The following is a 27,394-nucleotide window of genomic DNA, read 5'->3' as shown; positions in this document are numbered from 1 at the left end:
AACTAGTATTGTTGTTTAAAGAGCACCCGACAACCAGTGAAAAACATTCTCTTTAGAGACTCTCTTGCAGACCTAGTAGAATCCTGCTATGGGGACAGGTCAAGACCGACCTCTACATTCATGTCGTTAAAAAACTGAACTTCCAAGATCAGACATGCATAAGGAATCAAATTCTCCATCTGGGAATGGGGAGTGAATTTTGCTAGGCATTCTAATACAACAGCAGGTTGAATCAGGCACTCCCGCGGGCTGTAGTGTCCTTTCCCTGCAGCTGAGTGGTATTCAAGTAGGGAAATTCTTTCCTGCTTTGATGGAATCAAGGAAAAGCTGATAATTCAAATGTAAGGTAAACGTCTTACAACCAAATCCTCACTGATGTGGATTACAAATACAAGGGGCAAATACACCAGCTTTAACAGGAAATGGCTTTTGGAAAGTCATTTTTCATCCATACAACCATGAGCACTAAAAACCAAATTCTAGTGCATAATGATATTCTTTGTTCATACTTCCTCCTGATAGTCGTATGAAAACAGAATCTCTTTGCTTAGGAATTGCGGCTCCTCATGCCTCTATCCTGTCTAATCCCTGCAGTTCATAATCCTCTCCACAGCAACACAGTGGAATGTCAGAGGATTGACATTGAACACCACCACTTATATAGCTCCTTTTCTGTGAGGATCTTGAAGCACTTTACAAAAATTAACAAACATCACATCAGGTCTGGGATCAATGCAGGAATCACTGGACGAAATTCTATATCCTGCGCTAGGCAGGGCTCAGACCAGATGATCATTATGGTTCCTTCTGACCTTATAATCTAGTAAACTTCTAAACAAAGATCCTGCTTTCATCACGTTTCCCCAGCAGTAAAAACACAGCTATGAAATGCAAGAAGAAATGGTGCAAAACTAGAGTTTTCTTCAAACTAGAATTTTTTCCAAGGTTCACAGATTCTTAGGTTTTCCTTTTCATTTCAAGCAAACCAAGTTTCCAGTATACTCAAATCATATGTATTATAAATCAATCCTGCATCTTACTAGGGAACATTTACAAAAGTTATACAATTTTTAAGAAACTGTAACAAATCTGTTTCTTAAACCTACTGCTATCCAATATGGAAAAATTATGTTAGTCACCACATAGAGGGACACAAATGGCAATACATTGTATACCTTTCATTCTTCAAGAGCCTGGTTCCTTCTCTCCCAATACACATACATTTGTGTCTCAATTTACTATGGATAGTACATTTATAGGATATTTCCTACCCACATTTAGACTATATACAGGCACTAAAAGAGCATGAAGATGTAAAGCCACAAACCAACATACAATACGTGTTCCCACATATATATCTCACTCGTTCTAGTTCTGGTCCAGTTCACACAAGCTAACAGCTGAGCTATGCAAGAAACATAGGCACAGAAAAGCTGTCAGACATGGAAATCAGCTCTACATAACACAAGATTTGGCTATTCCAGCTCGTGTAAATTGGTGACGCACCAATAAAGCTATGTTAATTTACACCAGTTGAGGATCTGCTCCATGAAATCTGCATCTCTCACAGCTGCTCCAAAATGTGTGATGTGTACAGAGGTTTATTAACAAATACAGCTATTCTGGGCTATAAAAGAGGCTGTGATGTATGTTGTATATTTTAGTTTCTTTGCAGCTGAGCACAAATCACCTGGCAACTAACCTGCACCATCGGGAGTGATGGTTCCCAGCTTCACTGCTAAGGGATAGCCCATCTCTTTGTAGTGTTCCAGTGCATGTCCGTTTCCCCCACTGCCATCGAAGAACCATTTCCCGCACAGCACCGAGCCATCCGTCAGGTTCAGCCAGAGGTTCTCCCGCAGGTCACACTTCGAGCACTTCCAGCCACTGCCATGGGGAACATTGAAAGTAAAGCAAAAGAAAGAAATCAGTGCTACAACCCAAAATGCTGACGTTCGAGTCCATAAACAAAAGCCCACCATCTACCAACGTGGAGTACAAGGGAGTCTCACAGCTGGTCATTTGGCTTAGGACCAGCTCCTTGAGTTGCCCATATGGACCTCCAAAGTCACAAAACAAGGACAGCTCCGTCAGTGAGCCTTTTTCTGAAGCGCACTGGTCACCATAGAAACAAACAAACCCTGGCGCCCTACCTGGGGGGAATCCTAACACTGTTGTCCATCTGTACAAGGGTTTTGGCGTGTTTGGATACTTGTAGCTCTTCTTCCCACGAGTCCGGGTCCTGCTTTCGGTAGGGAGATTTTGAACTGAGGACTGCGTCACAAGCTATTGTTACCTGTAAAATGAAGCCAAATAAAGCAGAGAGGTCAAACTCAAAAACTAACCCATCCAACAGTTCTTAGAAGGCAAAACTGAAAAGCCTCTGTCAAAGGGGGGCTAGGTACAATTGAAAGCCATAGGGAGTAAGGCACCTAGCTGCCTTTTGTGCCTTTGAAAGTCTCCCCCTTTGTAAATAAACTCTCTTCATGTTCCCAAGCCACTAAATAAACCAAGGCACATTCTACCCTTAGCTGCATCTGTGCAGCCCCAGTAAAGTCCATCACCTGGGTATCACTGAAGGCAGAATCAGGACCTCTATGTTCTGGCTCAAAAAATAACAAATACGTTTCCAACTGAAAAGGGTATTTGGAAAAACAAGCAAAAGTTTCCTTTATTTCCCAAGGGAAAAAATCTTGATGGTTCTTTGTTTCCCGTGAAAGAACTGAGTGGCCCATTGTCCGGATGGGGCTAATGCTAGCTGGCTGTGAGAGTTGGTAGCAACAAACCTAAAGGAACTCAGAGTCAATGTTTATGCCCAGTTCAAGGATCTGGCTAGAACTAAGGACCCGACTCAGCAAGATATTTAAGCAAATGCATAACATGACGTCAATATGCACATAAGTTCTTTACTGAATGACAGCCATTACTATAACAGGGCAGGGACCATAATAAAATATGCTGCTTTAAAAATAAACAGTGTGTTTTCCCTTCAACAGCAGATATCACATATTCTTAAAGCAGGACATTTTCTTACACTCTCTAAACTAGCTTAGGTGTTTGCAAGCAGTCAACTCTTACCCCTATAAACACACCATACCTGTGTAGTGTGGTTTTTTTAATGAGTCTATACATCACATAAGAATGCTTTCCTTTAACCCGTAACTCCACATGTTTCTCCATAAAGACACACTGTGAAATAGCTTAGAGCCCAAATGTAGATTGCGTATCCTTTTCTTTTTAAACACAAACCCGAATATTAAGAGAAATGCTTTTAAATTTTGCGTTTTTATTTTAACGAAACCAGTTTGCTTGGCTTTTAAACATTTCCATGCAGAGTTTGTAACCCAACCATTGCAGCAGCATTGTGATAACTTATAGGAACCAGGAAGTGAAACTCACAAGTCTGGTTTCATTGTCCCAGCACAGAGGCATACAAAAGACAAACCAACAGCATTAACTTGAAAGTGTAAATTAAATTATTATAACTGAAACAATACCTAATACATTATCTAAGGACATGTGGGTTTTTGTAAATAAATATTTTATTTTTTGCCTGTGGCAACCCTTGAACCAAGCTAATGAAAACAGATTATCTTCCAATGTATGTGTTACATTCTTAGGCCCCAATCCAATAGAACTACTCATGTGATTAAAGTTCAGCAGGTGGGTAAGTGCCTGCAGGTTTGGGGGCTTTTATTTGGCCCAAACTTTCCAAAATGGCCTCTGATTTTGGGTACCCATCTTGAGACATCTTGTTCCTGATTTTCAGAAATGCTGAGCACCCACAACATCAACTGAAGTCAATGGGAACTGGGGTTTCTCTCTTGATATTCTCTGAATATCAAGCCCTTTGGTGCCTCAAATAGTATATCCAAAACCGAGGGTCTCCTTTGGAAAACATGAGCCTTCTTTTGATAGTGCAGATAACAGAACAACAAAAATGGAAAAACAGATGCAGGAGTCAATTCTCGACATGACTCAGTACTTCTGTACAAAGCACTGCCAAGCCTCACATCTGCTGAAGGGGAATTCCCAAGCCTTCAATCCCCATCACCTGTTTGCAGCTTCCTTAAACTCTCTTCTCTCTCCACTTGGGATGGCCATGATCTCCCTCCTCCCTCCGTAAACACCCTCCACCTTCTCCCCATCATTGGTGCCAAATTCTGTAGCATGTTCTAATCCCTCAATCTGCCTCAGCAACCCCACCACCAACTGCCTTCACCCACCCACACACTCACCTCTCACTTCCTCTCTCAATACCAGCAGGCCTTCTTTCCCCCTGCCGCAGCAATCAGGCCCCTGACCTCTCCAACTACCACCCCAAGCCCCATCTCTTCCAATCTCATTGAATGCTTATCTACACATGCAGACTCTGTTGCTCCTCCAGCTTCATCCTGCTGCCTCCGCTTTCCATACCACTCAACCTGCACTCCCTGAGGTCTCTAGCAACCGCATCCTGGCCAGATCTCAGAGTCTCATCACCAGCTTCATTCTCTCTGCTGCTTTGGACTGTCTCATACGCTCCTCTTCAACATTTTTGCCTCCCCGGGTTTTTGCCTCTCTCCAGTCCAACAAGACAGCTGTTAAGATCCTCTTCCTTGCCCATCACCATCTAACCTCGCCCCTCTGAATCCCTCCACCGGCTCCCACTTCTCCATCTCAAAGTTCAAGCTTCTCGCTCTTGCCTGCAAGACCCTGCATAACTCTGCCATCTCTTCTTAACTGCCCTGGTCTCTTTTGCTTCACCCCTCTCCAACCTCCTCAACACTGTCAAAGAGCTAGTCTCCACACACCATGGGTCCAGTTCTCCCAGCACAGTCTTTACCCTTTCTTCCACCACCCAGAGGTGATCTGTAAGGCCACTATCCTCTCCCTGTTGAAATCCCTCCACTAGAATAGCTTTAGGGGGGAGAAGAAAGGAGAGACAGAACATACGGGGAAGACGTAGAGAATACAGTAGAGAGAAAGGGTGTGGGAAGCAAAAGGAGAAGGATGGTCTAGAGATTAAGGCACTAGCTTGGGACACAGGCCGGAGTTCAATTCCTTGCTCTGCCATAACTTCCTGTGTGACCGTGGGCAGGTTACCATATTAGTCTCTCTGTGCCTCAGGTCCCAATCTGTTAAATGGGGCACTTCCTTACCATATTGAGGTGATGTGAGGATAAACATATTAATTGTGAGGTTCTGAGATACTACAGTGATGAGGGCCATATAAGTGCTCCAGGAAGGAAGAGAGGGGTCAAAAACAGATAATCAAGACAAAGCAAGAAGACATGATAACAGTCTTCAAGTATGTAAAAGGTTGTTATAAAGAGGAGGGTGATAAATTGCTCTCCTTAACCACTCAGGACAAACATAATGGGCTTAAACTGCAGCAAGGGAAAATTAGGTTAGAGTTAGGAAAAACTTTCTAATTGTCAGGGTGGTTAAGCGCTGGAACAAATTACCTAGGGAGGTTGTGGAATCTACATCATTGGAGACTTTTAAGAACAGGTTAAACAAACACCTGTCATGGATGGTCTAGAGAATACTTAGTCCTGCCTCAGTCCTACATTTCTATGATTCTAAGAGATAAACCACTGGCCAAAGAACAGGACAGAATAAGTGGAGTGAACAAGGAAGAAGGTAAAATAAAAGCAAGAGACAGATGTAGTAAGTCACATTTTTTCAAATGCCTCCCCTTTGCCTAATTTCCCCGTGCAGGGGATGAGGGAGACCCTAATAGTAAAAATAACCAACATACACATGAGCAAACAAATCCCTGTATCCATAAAAATGAACTTGGAGTCAATTCCTACTCTGCCACCAGTAGCACACACTCACTGACCAGTGCTGGCAACTCCTCTATATTTGGTAATGGAATTTCATAGTGATCTGGAAATATAACGAGTTTGGCTTCATCTTCATACTCAAAATCATCATTGTTTAAATCGCCATTTGTTTCTAGATCTGCAAAAGAGAGAGAGAGAGAACGTAAGGAGATGATAAACTGTTAAGAAAACTAAAAAAATTTTTAGACTGAAATCTGACAACTTCTCTGGGGTGAAAAGCTGAGGACCAAAGTATCCATCTTGAGTTAATACTCATTCACAATCACAGCTGCGCTGGCCACTGAGTACAGCAGCCATCGTTGTGTTGTTACGGACACTGCACTTGGGGAAGTAGATAAGATCCTGGTATTCTTTTGGGTTACTCATTAAGAACAAGAACATAATGCATTCTGGTAGCACCTTTCATCTAGGTCTCGAAGCACTTTACAAACACTGAGGCTTTGTCTGTATTGGAAAGTTTTACCCATTATATCAATATAGTCATACCAATGTGACCCTCCACGTGGACACACTTTTTCCAGTATAGAGTGGCTTTCTTTGGTTTAGCTTAAACCCCTTCCCATGCAACATGAACTAAACCAAAAAAGGCACGCGTACTGTAATAAAAGTGTGTACACTGGGGTTTATACCTGTATTGCTATATAATTTAAATTCACACCTTAGATTTTAGCAAAAACACTTTTCCCTGTAGACAAGAATAATCAAAGTCTCACATCATTCCCCATGAAGTATAACAAACAAATCAGGAAGGTGAAGAACAGAGAAGCTGAGGCCAACGTTTTCAAAAGTGGTTTTTAACTTTGATGTCTCATTTTTGGGGGCCCCAACTTGAGCCACCCAGATTTTTAGAGGTGTTGAGAACATGAACCTCCTATTCACTCCCGCACCTTTGTCCTGGAGTTGTGGTTGCTCAGCAGCTCTGAAAATCAAGACCCACATGTCTCACATTATGCCGCATGCTCCAAAATGGAAGTGCACAAAAACAGAGGGCCTCTTGGGGAAATATTGGCTGTGATTTTCCCATCGGTGGGTGGCCAACTTAATGATACTGGGCAATTTGGGTACAGTGAAGTAACTTCCCTTCCTAACCAATAACGGATGAACGTAGAGTAAAAGCAGCTGATGGGTGTTGCAGTGACCATTTCCCTGCTCTCCTGGTGCCTTCTGGGACACATATAAATACATAAGATGATACACTGAGATCCACAGCTGAAAAGTCCCAAGTATTATTATTATTATAGGAAACCAAATGCCCAAGATTAACACATAGTAATATTTACATGAGATCTGGGTGCTTTTTGTATCAGCTTTCATTTCCCTTCCTTTATGCTATGCAGATTTTATAAGATGAAGCCATAAAAAGGAGCAGCGTAAGGAGTGTGACACGTAAAAGCATGGCTGTGTTGTAGTTTTCATGGCAATCAATGGACATTTTCCCATCAGCATGATGGAAGCAGGATCCATCTAGACATCAGGTTTCTACAGATCAGATACTGTCACAGGAGAAGAGAACATCTGGCCTAAGGTGGTGGATAGCTGACCCAGGTTGGCCCTTATTTGTTCTCCAGGCACATACATAACTTTTACTGATCTACTTAAATGTTGAACAGGCACTGGTAGCAACCACTGCACATGTGGAATGTATGAAACGTAGGGTAAGGTGAAGATGGAAGGTGCCCAGGTTAAATTACATCCTCTCCTTATCCACAGAACAGTCACAGAATAAACAGCATCACTAGGAGCTTCTCCCAAACTCTCACACTAATACACCTTAATCAGACCTGGAGGGATCACCTCTAGGGACAACAATAATCCAGGCTCCACTGAGTCCTTGGCTCTCTGCTGAGGCTGCCAAGCAAGGGGTTTTAATAATCTGACCACTTGTCTAATAACAACTGGCCCAATCCCACCAACCCATTTCACATAGGCTGAAAAGACAGCTAACAGAAAGTAGCAACCTTTAGCCACTAGCAACCTGGGCGAGATTAAAACAGATGCTCTAGAGAGGAGAGACTAAGCCATTACCAACTCCCTGGCTAGCCAATTCTCTCCATAATCCTTTTCCTTACAAATCACTTTCACAGCAGTCTAATATGGATCACCCAATAACTCCACTACAGCCAGCGCTTCTTTAACATTTCCCATTTCAACCCTTGATTTTGAAGGAATTCTATGGATCCAAACACAATCCTAATTTTTTCCAGAATGCACCTAAAAATAACTTATCTGCTCTTAAAGAGAAATCAAACCAAACAAGCTCAAGCCACTAAGGTGTGTGGCACCAAACCATGCTGAAGTTCAGTAATGCCCAAGATACTGACAGTGGCCCCCATCCATAAGGCTAAACAGTTTAAACACAAAGTGTCTCTAGGTAATTCCAGAAGTGTTATGCTCCAGTTCCCCAAAGCAGCTAAAATATCCAGCATATATCAACACAGGTATGGAGAAGGCGAGTCGTCCCATTTGGAGCCTGTAACGATACATTTCAATCAGCCACCAGAGGGCACTGGAGGATGGCTTACTCCAGTGGTTCTCAACCAGCAGTACATGTACCCCTGGGGGGTACACAGAGTTCTTCTGGGGGGTACATCAACTCATCTAGACATTTGCCTAGTTTTACAACAGGCTACATAAAAAGCACTAGCGATGTCAGTACAAACTAAAATTTCATATAGACAATGACTTGTTTTTACTGGTCTATATACTATACACTGTACTGTAAGTACAATATTTATATTCCAATTGATTTATTTTATAATTATATGGTAAAAATGAGAAAGGAAGTAATTTTTCAGTAATAGTGTGCTGTGACATTTTTGTATTTTTGTCTGATTTTGTAAGCAAGTCGTTTTTAAGTGAGGTGAAACTTGGGGTCCGCAAGACAAATCAGACTCCTGAAAGGGGTACAGTCGTCTGGAAAAGTTGAGAGCTACTGGCTTGCTCTGACCATTGCCAATACCTTTAGAAATCTGTAAAGACCTTTGATACTTTTTATTTCTTCACTTTACAGACATTAAGGATGATCAGTTGCTCTAGCATTAATGATCTGCTATATACAAATAGCAACGGCTGGCTCTTCTGGGTGTAAGAACCAGACTGAAACCGCCACTCCTAGCAGCTCATACCAAACTCAGTAACACTGATTTGACCTGGATTTGAACCGGTGACCTAGAGGTGAAAGGCTCCGTGTCCCATTAGCAATCAATCCCTCGACAATGAGGGTAATGACACACTTAAAACTATCCACCATTTTAGCTGCAGTGAAGAAGGGGAAAAGGAGAAGGTTAATTGATCTTTTAAGGCTTCATGCCATTCAGATTGCTACAAGACCAGGGAATTACATTCTCTCCATACAATCACCTCAGAAGCCTGACATACTGACTTCAAGGCAGCATGACAAAAAAAGACATACACTGTTGCATCAGTGCTAGCAAAAGAATGAAGATTTAATTTGTGGTTCTTTGAAACGGGAGTATGCAAAACCAGCACCATCTCACTAAACACTTCTGTTCCAGGTGGCCAAGATTTGCAAAAGTGACTAGCCATTCTGGGGTGCCTAACTTTGGGTGACTAACACCTTAAAGGGACCTGATTTTCAGACGGTGAGTTCTCAGCACTTCAAGCCGGGCCCCTTTAAAAGCTGTCAAGTTGAGCACCTCAAAATCACTAGCCACTTTGGAAAACCCTGGCCTGTGCACGTTCAGAGGTGTTTAGTTCAATGACAAAAATAAATTCTCCTTTCTTTTTATTTCCAGTAACCCCGCAGAGCCAACAAAGCTGAGAGACGGTGAAGTCGTATTTGATCAACAGAACTATTAACTATGTTCTATTATGAGAGAACGGGGCTGCCCTGGAGTAACTGCGGGTAGAATTTGCCTTCCACAATTGTTACTGGGGATTATGCATGAGCAGGGAAAAACCCACTTGAATTTCAGAACTCAGGTTAGGTTTGGTGAGCCTGCAATTAGGGGGAAAAAATCTATTTTTACTTGTAAATTGAGCAAATTTGATTTAGAATCAATGTGACATGAAGCCCCTTTCCCACACAGTCCCTTCCCAGGTGAAGGCAGCACTTCAAGATGCCCGAATACCATGAGCCCAGGAACCCCTGTGTAGTAATGAGTTTACTTTAGCTCTGAGGTCTCACACAGCCACCAGACAACTGGTTTATAGCAATTCCGAAAGGCTGACACATTGATGCTGAACCCACACAGGGCAATGTATTTCCCTTCTAAGGGACCAGGAGTTTTATGAGGCTGTCATAGGCACAATTAAACATTGTGGTCATCAAAACAGAGCACCCACAGGTCACAAAGAGCATGCTGAGGGAGAGGACGAAAGAGAAGGCAAAATAACCAATGCTCTGAGTGGAGGCCAGGCTGGGGTTGTTATTTTGGGCAAACAGTCAGCAGGGTAAATTTACCTCAGCTATCATCTGGCCCAGCTCATAAGCATCACTCTAGTGATAGCGAGAAGTGCACTGCCGCTGGCTGACTGAAAACAGCAGCTGAGTGGGCAGTTGGTGGCAGAGAGTGCTGTAAACTAAGCTACTAGAGGGAAAAGAAGGGAGAAACACTTGACTGGACATGCCCAGATTAGATTTAGATGAGTTACCAACTGAACACACTAATAATAGTGGCATAATTAGATCCCAGGCAGGACCCCCAAACAGGATATCCATCGTGTGCGTGGTGATGCCTGTGTGTGAGACAGACAGCTCCCTCATAACACAGATCAATGAGTCTGCAACCAATACTGAGGCCCTACAAAGGGGTCTTGAAAATCAAGTCTCATTGAGGACTCCGTCCTGATCCCATTACCTTGAATGGCAGAGGCTCAAGCCCTTGAACCTCAAATCATTCCTTCCAGCTGCCCCCAAATTATCATGAATGCAGCATCTGTTTATTCAGATAGCAAGCCATTTGGAACAAGGATTCTGTCCTCAGACATGTCTGTAAAGAACCAAGCTCACTAGCAAAGCTATAAAAGAAATAGATAAATAATAAATATACTCTACAACCATTTCATCCTGTCTGGTGAAAGGAAACCAAACTGCAGCCCAGCTGAGACTTTACAATGCTTCTCACTAGGATCCACTAAATCATTAACTATAAATTGGATAATATTTGCACAGTGCTTTGAAGATGTAAAGCATTAAGTACTATTTTTACTAGGAGGTATTTAGCTCAGTTTAACACCATAGCGGTTAATATAATCATTACTTCCACTCCCACTGTACTGTGGATTTTCTTCAACATTACAAGTTAAGTAGGCAAAGAAAACTAAGCTAACAAAATTAAAATCTCTAGTTGTATTCCTAATAACGTTAGGGTTAGTTATACTGATTTAATGTAAGTATGGTTGTTAACATGTTTTGTAGTCAGGGCTCCCTTCCTATGGCTCTAAAACAACAAATTATTAAAACTGCAATATTTGTAAACTCTTATTTTCTTTTCATTATATATGCTGTCTGTCCACTTTTCTGAATTTCACTCAAGCTTGGATAATGAAACTAGAAAGTGACCATTTCACTCACTCACTTACCCCATTTCGCTTTTGGTTCTCATGTGCTGGCACAACTCTATTGTACTTAGGTTCACAATGCTACAGGGGAATGTTTAAATCCTCAAATCACCATTTCTATTCATAGAATGGTGTCTGTATTTTGTACAATCACGCTTACATGAACACAAAATCTAAATATTGAGCCACAAGCTAGCTGACTGAACCCTTTTAAGAAGGTGGTAACATTGCAAAATAAATAGACAAGTTAAAAGATATCCTCACCGAAAACAGGGCACAAGCACATTTTGCCTGCAAGGTCTTTATGGTCTGGAAGACTAGCCACATTGGCTCCAAATGAGTTCACCGAAGCAATTAACCAGATGTCATCAGGGAAAGCTTGAGGCATTCACACAAAGTTCACACAAGGACATTTTTGCAAACTCAAAGTAAAGATTCTCTCTTCCCTTCCTAGGCTATTTTTTGTTTCTAACTTAGACAACTGGCAGCACACCCTCTACCATGGCTCTTTTCAGTGTTTTGGGAAGGAGAATCTCATAATGGTTTGATCCTACTAATTTTTTAGATTTCTTCATTTCCATTCTATTCTCATGAGAGCAGCAGTTCTGGAAACCATTCTATGAGAATTGTAAAGATGTGTTTCTAATAAAGGAGACCGGAAGGGGTTTAATAGTCTTAATAGCCGTATATCAAAGAGGATTCTAACTAGCAGTGCAACAGGTGCCCAAACTAGCCTGACTGTACAGAAAACCAGCTTCACTGGGGCTGCTTGGAATCACTCAGATCAAGACACCCAAAACCTATCTTAGAAGGTCACTTGATCATCTATTGCAGCCCCAGTACCCGTGTGAGCCAGGACTGGCTAGGTATATGCATTGGCTGACCAATCACTGCCAGTTTGGTGTCAGCCTCTATCATGGAATTCTGGGTCCAGATGAGCAAGCAAAAGCAGCACATAAAGTTCTGTAAAGATGGAAAGTCTGGCAACTCAACACCAGCTATGAGAGAGCATCTAGCGGCAACATGGCCTAGCGGATAGGGGACCAGACTTGGAGTCAGGAGACCTGGGTTCTCTTACCATCTCTGCTACTGACTCATTGTGCAATCTCACACAATTCACTTAACTTCTCAGTGCTTCAGTTCCCCCATTTGTGAATGGGGATAATCATATTTATTTACTCACCTTTGCATCCATAGATCTCAAAGCACTTTACAGAGGGCTATACAGGTGTTAACCACTGCTGTAAAAACACCACTTAAATGATTAAAATGAGACAGTATCAAGAGAGTTTCAGTTCATCCCCAAGCAGCAACAGCTGTGCAGAGGACTATGAAGGAGCACACAGCCCAGAGGAGAGCAGAATCTCCACAGATGTCTCAGATCCATAAGATGCTGGGGTAAACAGTGACAATTCAATGGGCCAAATTCATCACTGGCATAACTCCCCGGCCTTCAAGGATTAATTGGAACCAAGACTGTTGGAACCTCTGGACAGCTCTAACAGCATGGGAGCAGAATAGTCAAATGCAAGGGCACAATTTAAAGAAAGGGCACAAATCCTAGACCATTCAAGCCCCTCTTCTAGCAACAAACTGCAGAGGAGCAATGGTGCATCACTCCTGCCCCTCTTTAAGCCATATAAAATGCACATGCAGTAAATCAGCAATAACAAAATTTGGTCTTGTGTTTCTATGAGCCTTTTTTGTGTGCATCTCATTCACACGTGCATTACTAACACTGCAAGGCACCCCTGCTTGGCAGTCTGCTTTCTTTCGGAAGCTTATGCAGCCACTCTGTAATCGTTTAGTGTTAATTGAAAATTATTCTGAATATGAACTGCTAGCAACTAGCATTTAAACCAGTGCCTGCCAACTCCTCATTAACAGCCCCTTCCTCTTGAATCTGCGAGGGAAAAGGGGACTTCACTTGTTTACTCTCCTCTCACTAACTTTCCCTTTCTTTTCTCCAGGCGCCTTTTTCAGAACTGACTCCTGACATAAAAATTACTGAATCCATCACGATCCTCTCAGCAACACATTCCAAAGACCAAAGCAGCTCCAGTGGGATGCCAAGCTATTGTTCCCCCTTCCACTATGAGAGAGCTGGCTTTTGCTATGAAAACATTTAACCCCTTCACCTCAGGAAGAATTACTTAGCTACTTTCAGTAGTGATTATGGCTTCTATTCTCTCTCCACCCCATGAAAGGCATGAAAAGGAAAAAAAAATACACAGAAAATGCACCGGAAAAGCCCCACAAATGGGCAGATTGGAGCTGATACTGTAGGGTCCCAATGCATGAGTTTATGGGGTCCTAAAGTTTCTTGGTTGATGCATAAATCAACTGCTATCAAGGAAAATTGGGGTTTGATGGAAAGATGATTAGAGGCAGATGAAGGAAACTCATTGGGGATTTCCCGTTCTTTCCCTCACTTCCTAGCTTTCGTAGAGCAGGGAGACATGTTAGGCAGATAGAACTGTGTAAGTGTTATTAAAAGAGGTTATACATGTACAGTTATATTTACTTTGGACCAGAATGGGGACCCCTTACTCACACTCATAAGCAGTTACCAATAGTTCCACAGAAGTTAATGGGACTACTCCTGAGAGCAACAAGCAGGAATCAGGGATCCCCAGACTGGCCCTATAGAAGCAGTTAATCCAAATTAGCATTTTATAAAAGCAATATACTATGGTAATGGCGCACATGTAAGTAAACAGGTGTCTAACAAACCCTAAGCAGTTTGAGAATACCTGTGAGGCTGTTTTGGGATGATCATTAATAATATTTTTTAAAAGGAAGACACTTACAAATTTGTAATCTTTCTACTTTGAACAGTTTTAAAAACAAAACAAAATAAGGCAGACATGCTGGAGTGGCAGGTGTACCCAAATGCACATGCACTGGGATTAGACACAAGGGCTGTGTGAGAGCAGCTATTTGCAATACCTAAAAATAGCATTGCGTTCCTCCTTTTTGGTAAAGCTCCACCAGATGCGCCTGGTACCTTCTGGAAAGAAAAAAAGAAAATATACAGTTAAAAATCAAACCTGTGAAACTGCAATAAGCAAACAACAGCCTCATGTCGGAGCTTCCCCTGACAGGTAGAAGGGCCAGTGTGCGTTTGGTGTGTTTTCCGGGGAGGGATGCACAGGTACAAATTTAGTGCTGGTAAAAGGTGCCAGGCTCACATCCCTGAACAGCAAAGGCCTCTGTTTAACCATAGAACACATACAGCAGGGGCAGCAGAAGCATACGCTTCCTTCATATCCCTCGCCAATGGAACTCGACCCTGATCCAGTGGGACCCACCTTCGGAAGTCAGAGTAGTTTATTGTGATAGCACTGTCTCACACACACACACACACACACCCTTAAGAACTGGATGGAACCATCATGTAATTTCACACACACTCCCACGCCATCAGACGTCAACAGTGCTTAATGACTGGACGTAGACTGGACATGATGACCCAGAGGTGAAAGACTCTGCCTCCCATTATCAATCCAGGTGGGCCAGCAGGGCCCTCCTGGCTGTTATAACAGACTGTTATCTAAAGTAAATAATCTAAAATAAATGCCTCCTCAATGAGGGCCTAAGCCTGCTCCCACTGAAGTGAATGAAAGTAATCACAATGGTCTGTAAGCATTAGGGGCTATGCAGAAAACCTAGGCTAGGCAGACTGGTTTAGTTTTAAGATGGCAAAAACCTACGAGCAGAGCACAGCTGTGTGCCAGGTATTCCAGCGATAGAGCTAATTTCAATTTCAGGTAGTGCTTTTGCCAATTCAAAGTGCTTTACAAAGCAATGGGAAGAATACCGATAAGCGTAAAAACAAATGCAACCACTCTTTCTAAGCTATTCAGAACCATGCACTGTTAAAACTTCTTTAGTGATTACTTTTTTTTTGTGTGGCTATTGTGCCACCAGCATATCTTTTACAGCATGTAACATAATGTCATGCTCTTTAAGTGGGGTTTGTTGGTTGCTTTTTTATTATTTTTTTAAATATTAAAATTAGGATACAACAGGTGGAAAGAGACAGGCCCAGAATCTGTCAACCTAGGAAGAGTTCATGTGTTTGTCTCTGCTGACAGGGCGGTGAAGAGTTCACATATTTTCGGTGATTCTTTCTGCCATGTAAATAAAGCTTCGGCCAAAGAGATTGGCTAGAATCATCAACAAGCTTTCACACCCCATAGAAAAGTTTTCCGTTATCAGAAAGAACAGACACCAACTAATGTTTCTCGGCTACACTTATCAAAACAACAAAACCTACTGTTCAGATTTATCATACTGATTTTTTATTTATTCACCCTGTAGGCAGGGGGGAATGGCCACTAGTATTAAAAACTCGCTCATTTTCTCAATGAAATGTAAATGACAAACAGAATTATGTAGCCTCTTTTCTCACTCTTAAAAAAAATCCCTGATCTACTATAAAAAGCACCAACAGCAGCAATATACAAAACAGATGGTTGCCCCCCCCTCACCCCACACACCCCACATTATCTCAGTGGTTCAACTGCCACACTGGAAAGCTGGGATTGAATTCCCACCACTCCATGTGTGACCTGGAGCAAGACATTAAGACCAAAATTTTCAAGAGTGACCGCTCACTTTGGGTGCCTCCATTTTTGGCTGCCTCCCTTTAAATATCTCAGACTGATTTTCAGAGGTGCCAAACACCGGCCGCTCCCACCGGCTTCAACTGAAGTGCTGGATGCACAGCACTTCTGAAAAAGCAGGTCCAGGCAGTTTGTGCCTTGCTTTCCCTCTCTGTAAGCCGGAGATGATAACTTTCCTCCCTCACAGGCTATTACAAACATTAATTAATATTTGTAAAGCATTTTAAGATCCTCCAATAAAAGGCAGAGTCAGTGTCAAGTAAAAAAAAATGAGGAGTCCTTGTGGCACCTTAGAGACTAACAAATTTATTTGGGCATAAGCTTTCGTGGGCTACAGCCCACTTCCTCGGATGTATGAAGTAAAAAATACAGGAGCAGGTGTAAATAGTAATAGGAGTGCTATGTCAGTCTCTCCGTGTTACTTGTACTGTCAGGAACCTAATTTGGCAGCTGTATAAATCGCAGATCTGTGTAATGAACCACCATGTTATCTATGTTCTCACAAGAGGGCCCATCGCTCTCTGAGCACCTGCCATGTAGCAAATCTTACCCTTCCCAATGCAGCGCAATGGTTTCAAAAGTTACGGGGCCTAAGGCAGAGAGAGCACCCAACTGAACACTGCCTGTGTTATATCCCTGCTGTGCACAATACTGGCAACACAGCCATTGAGGCTGCAGAAGAGTACCTGGGTTTTTAAATCTCAGAAAAAAACGACTATGCAAAAATTCAATTTGATGAGTCGACTGACATTGCTACCGCGGGGGTGCTGCACAGCTTGCAGTGCCAGTGACATATGTTTCCCATTGATTCTATGGAAGATGACTTGGGAACAGATCCTTCCTGAGTATAAGCTGCCATAGTGCCACTGAAATCAATGGAACTATGACAATTTACACAAGCGGAGGACCTGCCCCTTGCTCTTTTGTAAAGCTGTGCCAGGACACACAGCTGATACTTATCCCAGACACTTCGGGAAGTGACAAAGACTTCCACATTCTGCAGGGATGATCCCAAGGCAATGAGAGACAAGCATAGCAACCTGGTCACATCCATCCAAAGTCACTGCACCCAGTGCCGCATGGCTTTTCTGTCTCATACAGCCCTAGTGCTTAGTAAGCATCCGAGAACCTGCGCTGGGTCCGTCATGAAGCTGTCAAGCAGGTGAACCTCATTAGAGGCAGTCTAACGGATTCTCAACATTTGGCATTGTTTTGCTATGACACGGGGCTCCATCACTAGCAACTCCACAGGAGGGAGGTGGCTCCCACAAGATAGCAATATCCCAACAAGCTGCTTTAAGAGCAGAAGTACAGGTCCTCACAAAGGATCGCAAGTTTCTCCTTACTGATACCTTCAATCATTCAGTCTGGGCGGCAGGTTTAGCCAACCTTGCTGATATCTCTGAGTACCCGAATGAGCTGAACTACTCTTTCCAGGGGCAACACACAAATGCCTGCCCATCTGCACTAAGGTACAAGCATTCATCAGAAAACATGGACATTGGTCTTCCTGAGAATAGACAAAATGTGGGGTCATTTCAGACTTTGAGACAACACGTCTGCAAACTTGTGTGGATCAGTAGAGAGCCCATTCAATTATATTTTTATAGTTCCAATTAACTCATTTAATTAATGTTAATGTCCTAAGGCCGAACATCTAGTACGGTAACATGAAGACATGTATAAATTTATGATGTTGTCCAGCAAAAGTGAAGCAGAGAAGTAGTTTTCATTTTCGCCCCACTGTATCTAAACCTTTGGAGACATATCCAAACACATGTACATACACACAGGCAATTAACATAGGGCCATTGTGCTAGACATCCCTTGTTTCTCAGAGAAATAGTAATACTATCGTATTTTGAGTTTATATGTCCCCTCTCATCCAGAAGGATCCCAATGTGGGTTACAAACTCTAGAAGTTATGGACATTCAGCCACCTCTGGGGTGGAACGCTGCGGCCATTAATATTACACAACAGGCTCCAGGTGGACAGAAGAGTACTGCCTAATCAATTACCACTGTATCATCCACTAGCCAAGTACTACCCCAATCTTGCTGAACCTGGCAGCTGAGTTCTCCCAATGTCCTATGCAAGATGGTACAGCTGCAACCCGCAAAGAAGCCTCAAGATTCCTCAGTAGGGGAAGAGTGTCTTTGCAGTGATCTAGCTGTTTATGTTTACTTTGACACAGAGGTGAACATCAGTGTACTTGCTTTTCATCTCTAGAGATCTTCGTTCAAATCCTTGTCAACACAACAAGCAAAGGGATTTTGGAGATCCCATTTTAACCCCAATTTGGCTTTATACAAAAACCTCCCATATACTTTGGCAAGACTAGGGCCTGGTCTACATTGGGGGGGGATCGATCTAAGATATGCAACTTCAGCTATGAGAACAGCGTAGCTGAAGTCGACGTATCTTAGATCAACTTAGAATCACTTACGTTGTGTCCTCGCGGCGCGGGATCGACAGCCACCGCTCCCCTGTCGACTTTGCTTCCGCCTCTCGCTGAGATGGAGTTCAGCAGTCGACGGGAGAGCGATCGGGGATCGATTTATCACGTCTACACTACACGCAATAAATCGATCCCCGATAGATCGATTGCTACCCGCCAGATCGGCGGGTAGTGTAGACGTACCCTAGCAGACTCTCTCACAACTAGAATAACAAGGACATTGGAGGCTAGGGGTGAGTAAGCCTGAATAGGACTTCTGCCCACCTGGCTCTAGTAGTGCAATTACCTTTCATAAGCACTAAATCCACTCATCAAAAGAACATTTGCTAGAACCTGCCCAGTCTACCACCAGTTTATAGTAACAGTATGATGGAAATGCAGCTATTTCCCAACTGCCCAGGGACAGAGGATTTCCCTAATTTTTAGCATACACCCACTCACCCCAACTTGCAGGCACCACTCTTCTGATAAAGTAAGAATGGACAGGACATTTTTCCAAGTTCAAGGGAGATCCTTGATCAGACAAAGAGATCACTGCTGTGGAGCAACAGGAAGCACTCTTTGTCCCACCCTAGGTAACTATCTCAGTCCCAGTAATTGGCCCAAAGATTCAAAGCTACATTGGAAAGTAAACTGAGTGGCACATCAAAGCAAACCACACCAAGTCCCTTCCGCTCTGTTTGGGTCAGAGTTCATTAACAGCCCATTGTATTAGAATACAAACACCAAACAAATACATGCACATGCGCAAACGCACAATTGACCTTAACATTTGATATCAATAGTAATCCAGTAACAGTAGGGAAGTATAACTAATAGGAAGCTTCTCTGTATTATAAGAGATTGATCTGGGAAGCAGTGTTTGGATCTAGGGTCCATTTCAGGCTACAGTTTGGATTACAGCCCAAATGAGGACTAAGGTTCACTCTTCTGAGTAAATTTCTGCCAGCTTGAGCCAAATTCTCATGAAAACCCTTGTTCTCAGAAGATTCCAAATATATCTGAACCAGAACCAGTGTACAGGCCTCCTAGTCCAGATTTTTAAAGCTACTTAGGCACCTAAAGATGAGCATAGGTGCCCAGTAAAATTAATGGGAATTAAACACCTAGGTGCTTGGGGGGGGGGGGGGAGGGAATCACCATACACACCAATGTGCATCTTTAGGTAACTAAGTACCTTTAAAAATCTGGCCCCTGGTGGTTTGAATAAAAACTGCACAGTTGAGTTTGAACCCAAGGATCTGAATCTGACCTCTACCCAGCCCAAAATTCAAAGGGAGTCAGATTTGACATTTCAGGTTTGGCCCATCTCCCAGACACTTTATCTGAACTTGCATCGGAGGTATAAGAACCATCCAAACAGCGGGTCTGGAAGCTAGAAATCTCACCTCTATCACATGTCGTTTCAGATGCATATATACACACTGTCCTGTTTTTCGATAGTGCCTTTCAACGTGTTCCCTTCCAAATCCCAGAAACGTGTTCATGCACACATAGAGACCTCCTTCTGAATCCTGAAAGTAATCATAGAAAACAGTTACAGTATAGAAGGAACTGAATGGGACAGAGAGACACCAGCAAGCAGAGACAGTTACGAACCACAACCTTTTGCACCCTCCCCTTATCACATTAGCACAAACACCACTAGTGGAAGTCACCCATAGCTAGCTTAGATAGTGCTAGTGCAGGGGTCGGCAATGTTTGGCACACGACTCGCCAGGGTAAGCACCCTGGCGGGCCGGACCAGTTTATTTACCTGCGGACGCGGCAGGTTTGGCCGATCGCGGCCCCCACTGGCTGCGGTTCGCTGTCCCGGGCAAATGGGGGCGGCGGAAAGTGGCGCGGGCGAGCGATGTATTGGCCGCGGCTTCTCGCCGCCCCCATTGGCCCGGGATGGCGAACCGCGGCCAGCGGGGGCCGCGATCAGCCGAACCTACCGCATCAGCAGGTAAATAAACTGGCCCGGCCCGCCAGGGTGCTTACCTGGCGAGCCGCGTGCCAAACGTTGCCGATCTTTGTGCTAGTGTATCGAGCAACAAGAGTCACCAATGGCTTCAAAATGTTACACATAAGGAACATACACATCATTCTTGATCACGAATTGCTACAGGGATAGGTGTGTTTTTGTATCTCTTGTATGTGAAAAACCCAGACATAAAAACTATGGACAGGAAACAGGACTAAATGTACTCTCCCAAGTTCGGAGTCATTATTTTATCCAAAGTCACCTGAGGTGCTGAAAGAACACTCTGAATGGCTCATAGTGCTAAACCTGCCTGTGTTATTTAGTGTCTGACTAAATTCCTCCCCAAGCATTGGGCCTATTAATCCAGTTCACCTCAAACATGCAAACTTCTAGGCTAAAAATACAAAATTCAAACTATGTTTACTAGTCAAGCTCTCCGAAGTTGGAGAACAATAATCAAATGGAGACAATATCAACACTATCTATCCCTCAACCATTTCCTCAGTACAGGAACCCCTTAAGGAGGAAAAAAACATTTTGATGTCTCGTCTATAACACAATTTAAGCAACTAGTGTTTGTCAACCAAGCTCAATTTTGCATTAATACTGTTTTCTGCGCATGGCCCCCGCCTCCCAGACACTATCAGTGAAATCCTGGTGAAGTCAATGGCAGAACTTCCATTCGTTTCCATGGGGCCAGGATTTCACCCTGTTTTTGCCTTCCTGTGATGATCCCTGCATCCTTATGGTAAATTGTGACTCCCTTCCCCCACTTTTTTGGGACTGCCCCCAATTCCTGATTTTCTAAAAGGAAATCCATCAGCCTAACGCTCACAAAAACCTTGGTTAAAAGACTAACCTGGACATGACAAGCACTATCCACAGTTTAGACTTCAGAAGCAGCAGTATCCCAACAGTGTCTAGAAGCTTCAACCAAGATCCCTTTTGCTAGGCACTTTAGCACAAAAGAGACAGTACCTGCTCCAAAGAACATGCTGTCTGAATAGACAAGTTGGACAGATGGTGGGAGCAAGAAGGTATCTGTATTTTTATTGACAGGTTTCAGAGTAGCAGCCGTGTTAGTCTGTATCCGCAAAAAGAACAGGAGTACTTGTGGCACCTTAGAGACTAACAAATTTATTAGAGCATAAGCTTTCGTGGACTATAGCCCACTTCTTCGGATGCATACAGATGTATTTTTATGTTACACATGGGGAACTTAAGCTAAATCTGCATAAGTAAATTGCCTAAAGTCACTTAATGAATCTGTAGCAGAGTCAGGAATTGGACCAGGTCTCACAAGTCCCAGTCCAGTGAAGCACAAGTTCACTCTTCCTCTCCAGGGAGCATTCCCTCAGGTAACCAAGTATCATTTATACACTTGCTGTTACTGGTATTGCACCATGCAGATCACCATAGATGCTCACTAATACAAGCCATGTATCCACTGAGCCAGTGTTTCTGTTGGGGGGTGGCATGTGTCTTCTACATGGGAGTTTGTATGTATGAAAAGAAAATACAGAGTCATGCCCAAACTGCAGGGTACCCTTGCTAAATTAGAGAGAGGAGGTGGGCACAGACAGCCAGGGTAGTTTATAATTTCATATTGTCATCTCAGTGGCTTTGTTGTAGACGCTGATCTGTGATGAACATCCCACGGTTACTGCTGTGAACTTTACGTATGCAAGATGGAGTTGGACTAAAACAGATTTTAATATTACAGATGCATACACAGAGCACAATCCTAGCTGTTTGCTGAAAGTCAGCTACTTCATGTCCTCCCCTCAAAGGTAGCTATACACTGCTCCACCACTTATCCCAAATCTCTCTTTACAAGGTCCCAAAGCGTGTCATGGCTTGATCATGCAACTCTCTTTCATACAAGTAGTCCTTATTTACACATGTTCCCATTCTTGTCAATATGGCTACTTATGCAGGAGTTGCAGGCACTGGAAAGGGCTGCAGGATTGGATCTTATACACATACAGTACCAGTGAAATGCTGCTGCTTCTGTGATGGAGAGCAGGAGTCAAAAAACTGCTGAATAGAACACTACACAGTAGCAATGGTGGAGATGAGCAAGCGGAGGGGGAGAGAAGAGAGAAAGACATTTTATCTCAAACACTTTCCTTTTATGGAAAGTAATGTGGTTTCTTTAACATGAACCAAAACAGATGCACCTTCGGTTTTTTAGGTTCACCTGAAAGATCCGCAATAGCAAACTGCATGGTTTGCACTTCTCCTGCACAGTTCTGTCTCACAAGGTTGAATTGACCCTGCTGGGATCCGTCAGAAGTGTGTGGAGTTAGAGGTAGGGTTGTCTAGGTCTTTCAAACCCAGATCAGCTCACCCAACCATTCAGAACTCCAGTGCCTAGAAACTATAATGATGGGTGTGCTACAGCCAGAAGTCATGTCTTTAAACTATTCAGCTAACTCATCTCTATTTTATTCATGATCCACTTGGGGGGGAAAAATTATTTATGCAGTCTATTCATGGCTGTCCTTAGGATTTATGGGGCCCTATGCAGTATTGTTAAACTGGTGCCCCTACACCGGCGCATTCAGCTCTGTGAATACGGCCCCTGCCTTCTGCCTAGTAAGGCGACTGCAGAGTGCCCTGGGTGTGCAGAAGCTGACCCGCTCTTACCTGCTGTCCCGGTTATAGGTGCAGACTCTGTGGGTGGATGCTCCGGGGAAAATTTAGTGGGTGTGGAGCACCCACCAGCACCAAGCTCCCCCCCGCACCCTCCTCGCACACCGGCAGCCCTGTGCTTACCAGCTCCTCCCCCTCCCTCCCAGCACTTTCGGAGCACTGCGAACAGCTGATTTGCGGCGTTCAAGCTCTGGGAGGGAGGAGAAGGAGTGGGGACGGGGTGCGCTCGGGGGGAGGAGGTGGAGAAGAGGAGGGGCGGGGGTGGAGCAGGAGTAGGAAGAGGCGGGGCTGGGGCAGGAGGTTGGGGAAGGGGTGGAGTGGGGGCGGGGCCTGGAGCAGAAGCAGGGGGGGTCGAGCACCCCCCGGCAAGATGAGAAGTCAGCACCTATGGTTCCAGTGGTGCCCCAAATTTTCGGGTGCCCTACGTATGCCTAAGGATGGCCCTGATTCTATTTAACATCAACCCCCCTGAACTTTAAATGATCAAGACCTTTGAAGCAAGGGCTGCATCTACCATTATGAACCACCCAGGACATCATTTGGGAGGGATAGCTCAGTGGTTTGAGCATTGGCCTGCTAAACCCAGGGTTGTGAGTTCAATCCTTGAGGGGGCCACTTGGGGATCTGGGGCAAAATCAGTACTTGGTCCTGCTAGTGAAGGCAGGGGGCTGGACTCGATGACCTTTCAAGGTCCCTTCCAGTTCTAGGAGATGGGATATCTCCATTAATTTATTTATTTAATTTATTGACATAAAGCAGTAATAATAATTTATTTTAAAATCATCCCCAATATATGTTTTCATAGATTCACACAGTTTAAGGTCAGAAGGGACCATTATGATAGTCTTGTTTGACCTCTAGCATAGAGTTTTGCAGACGAATACACACATAGATCTTTAGTATACGAAACATGGAAGCCACCTGACATATGCAGTCATTCCTTGTCCCTTTTCTTTTACATCCTTTATTATCTCCACAGCTAAGCATTCTCACAAAAAGTCAAGACTGCATCCCAGTTAAAGGAAGCCTGTGAATGGCTCAGCCTAAATAAAAATATATCCCATTGTCAATGGATAGGTGTTTCGGGAACTTTGTTTACAATTCTGTTTTCTCTGAGACACTTTGTTCTCTTTTTTCCCGGAGCGACTCCATGAGAGCACTCAGCTCTTTTGGTAAGAAGGCTATGACAACTATTTGACATTTTCAGGACATATGCTAAATGTGGAAGCTGCGTAAGTTAGCTGGTGGTTACTAACAGGAGAGTTATTTCTCTATGTTCTCTCACACAACCTGGACAGAAGAAAGCAAGGTGTTCAAAAGTCTAACACAGTCATGGTAAAACAGCGTTAATGGTAAGGACTAGAGCTCTCTGATATATGAAATTCATCCCTATGCAGAGAGCCAGGCCCTTGCTCCACTTAACACCCATTCAAGCCCTATTCTGAGGGCCTACATTCAAGCCCTATTCCGAGGGCCTCACTGGGGCCCTTGACCTTGTGCTGGTGAATTTCACCTATAGGGAAAACCATATGGCCTGGAAGGAGGCAACATTCATCCTAGACTTCTAAGTGGCTATGGTGGAAAATCTTTTTCACTGATTTTTTTTTTTCAAATGTGAGTGCATTTTTGTTTTGGTGAAAGGTGCCAGAGACTCAAGCACACTATTTATCTGCAAACAAGAACAATATACTGTTCCCAGGGAATGGGAGCTCTCTACAACCAAAACCACAAAGGTTCAGTAGTGTGGTGCATAAAGAGGAGTTTTATTGATCATGCCCACGCTACTGTAGTATCCACTCAGCCTGAACTAAACAACCAAAGTCCTGTCCCAACATGCACTTGGATCAGTGTAAACTCTGGGATGGCGCATCTAGAGACAGTGTTTTCTTTTACTTTTTCAAAGTCCTAAGACAGTGTTAAGGTGGAAGCTTCTACCCACTGCTCTGACAGTGGGCCTTGATCCTAACCTAGAAGGATCTTCTAGTAAGAGACTTCTCACCCATTCAAATCCTGGCAAACAAGCAGAATCTTCCCCTAAAGATTCAGGGAAGGCTTTGTAACAACATGCACCCACAAAGTGGGAGTAAATGCAAGTTTTCCTTGCAACCCTGCTTACAATTCTTCATCATTTACATTGCAGGAGTAACCACAGTGTGCTAAGTACTTTCCAAACACAGAGGAAGGCACGGTCCCTGCTCCAAAAAGCAGACAGTCTAGAAAGATTATCTTACATCATCATTTAGACAGTACTTTGTGTTAAAATAAAGGCTGGAAAAGGCTTTCACGGAAGGGACTCCATGGAGGTATAAAGTTAAAGCATGATAGGGTCCACCTCCCTTCAAACTTTGGGGAGAGAGGAGGGAGATGGAGCAAGAGTGCTGGTGATGGGAGGGCTGGGGAACACAAATACCAAACCACAAGGAACCAGTATGAGTTCACCATCTCATTTCAAGCACACAGGACACCAACAGCTATCAGATGCTAATGGCTTCAGTCCCTACCAACCTGATTTGGATTTGAACCGGTGACCTGTATCCTATTACCAATCCTTGAGCCATCCAGTCCCCTAGGGAAATCTACGGTTTAACATTTTCATTTCCTGACATGACTAGGATAACAATGTATAAGGACATGTGGCTGTTACAGAGCCGCTAACATGGTGAACAGTCACATAGTAAAACATACCAGTATGTACCACAGAAAAGAGGAAAAAGGATACATTAAATCTCACAATCCTCAATAATTACCTCAGATGTTACGAGATAATAGTAGTTACCAGGGGATTATCCACCAACAACTAATCTCTAATTGAGATTTCTTCCATTAAGACACAAACCCTAAAGTCGATGGAATCGATGGGAGTTTTGCCATAGTCTTCAATGAAACTAAGATTTATCCCTACAGAAATGATGAGCCAGTGAAACATTTTAGGGTCCTCCTGAGAGAGATAGATCATCTGTGATCACCATCACAAGTCTGGTTGTGGCCAACCAAAAATCTCCTGCTGTAAAAGAGTACAGCTATAAATCAATCTTTACTGTATTTGGAAGGGTTAAAAGAGAATTTCTATAATATCCAGAATGTAGGAACCTGACAGTAGCTAGTGATAGCCTTCTTATTTCATAAATGTTTAAAAGGTCAAAAGATAGCAGAAGCTTCAGCATTTAATAATCATCTGAACAATACGTAATAGCTTACAATGGGGAACAAAAAGAAAGCAGGTGTCTCACATTCTCCATTGCTACTGACAGTGGAACAATAAAAGCAAATCATGTCAAGGTGAATGAATACAACAGCACATGAAGATTGCCCCAGCACAATTAAAAAAACACACATCCCAGCCACCAAGTATACCAGATACAGTAACTTGCATTAATTTACCAGTATTTAAACTGTGCATTGGGTGCTGGAATCTAGTCAAAGTGCTATTGGGCAAGAACACAGACACAAGCCTGCAACTTGATTAATCAAGATGCAGACACAAACAAATGAAGTAGTAAAGAACACCACACACAAATGAGGGATGAAAGGAAAAACATATGGAAATGCAGAGTGGGGAGAAGACAAGCAAACTACGGGGGGGGGAGGGTAGGAAAAAAGAGATATAAAAATAAAAGGCAGGACAAGAGGGACACAAGAACAAATGAGTGGGGAAGGGGAAGATGAAAGACAGGAGGAGAATAAGAGCAAGGCTGCTAGCATCTGGACTAGTCCAAACTAGAACTTCTCACCTGCCTTTTTTTAAACAGAGTCACTATTTTATTTTATTATGTCTTGTGATCAGTGTATACAAAATAATAAATGGAGAGAAGGGAGATCAGGAACTTCTATTCATCAGGTCTCTTAACACAGGAGCAAGATGACATTCAACTCTGTTGAAAGGTGGCAAATCGTAAGCTGTTAAAAGGAAATACATTCCCACGCACAATACAGTTAGCCAGGGGAACTCATTGCCACAAAAGATCTTTGAGACTAGATCTTAGCAGGATTCAACGAAGGATCAGACATTTCTATTGATAGAATATCCAGTTACAATGGTACATATTACTAATATAAACAAGAGGTTTGGAAAGGGTATAAACCCTCATGTTTCCAGCTTAAATCAACTTTTAGGTATTATGGGTTAGGAAGAAACTTTTCCTTGGGACAGATTACCCCATAACTGCATGTTGAGGGTTTCTTGCACCACCTCTGATGTACCTGGTACTGGCCATCATTGGAGACATGATACTGGGCTAGATGGACTGTTGGTCAGATCCAGCGTGGAAATTCCTATGTTCTATTTGATAGAGGGCATCTACACAGAGACACTAAAATGAAACCTAACCACCA

At 43.2% G+C, this 27,394-nt stretch overlaps 1 protein-coding gene across 2 annotated transcripts in view; it reads right to left on the bottom strand.

Annotated features, from left to right (window-relative positions):
* The window catches only part of USP13 (ubiquitin specific peptidase 13), an 82,349-nt gene that overhangs the window by 43,389 nt on the left and 11,566 nt on the right, over positions 1 to 27,394 (bottom strand). For both annotated transcript variants that reach the window (XM_054039784.1, XM_054039783.1), the window contains exons 2-6: positions 19,830 to 19,955; positions 14,304 to 14,364; positions 5,828 to 5,949; positions 2,154 to 2,296; positions 1,703 to 1,887 (exon numbers count right to left, since the gene is read on the bottom strand). In XM_054039784.1, the coding sequence (XP_053895759.1) occupies positions 1,703 to 1,887; positions 2,154 to 2,296; positions 5,828 to 5,949; positions 14,304 to 14,364; positions 19,830 to 19,955 (637 nt within the window). The remainder of the gene's footprint in view (positions 1 to 1,702; positions 1,888 to 2,153; positions 2,297 to 5,827; positions 5,950 to 14,303; positions 14,365 to 19,829; positions 19,956 to 27,394) is intronic.

Source organism: Malaclemys terrapin, chromosome 9 (genome assembly GCF_027887155.1).
Source record: "Malaclemys terrapin pileata isolate rMalTer1 chromosome 9, rMalTer1.hap1, whole genome shotgun sequence".
NCBI lineage: Eukaryota > Metazoa > Chordata > Testudines > Emydidae > Malaclemys > Malaclemys terrapin.
This window is presented reverse-complemented; position numbering and strand designations above follow the sequence as displayed.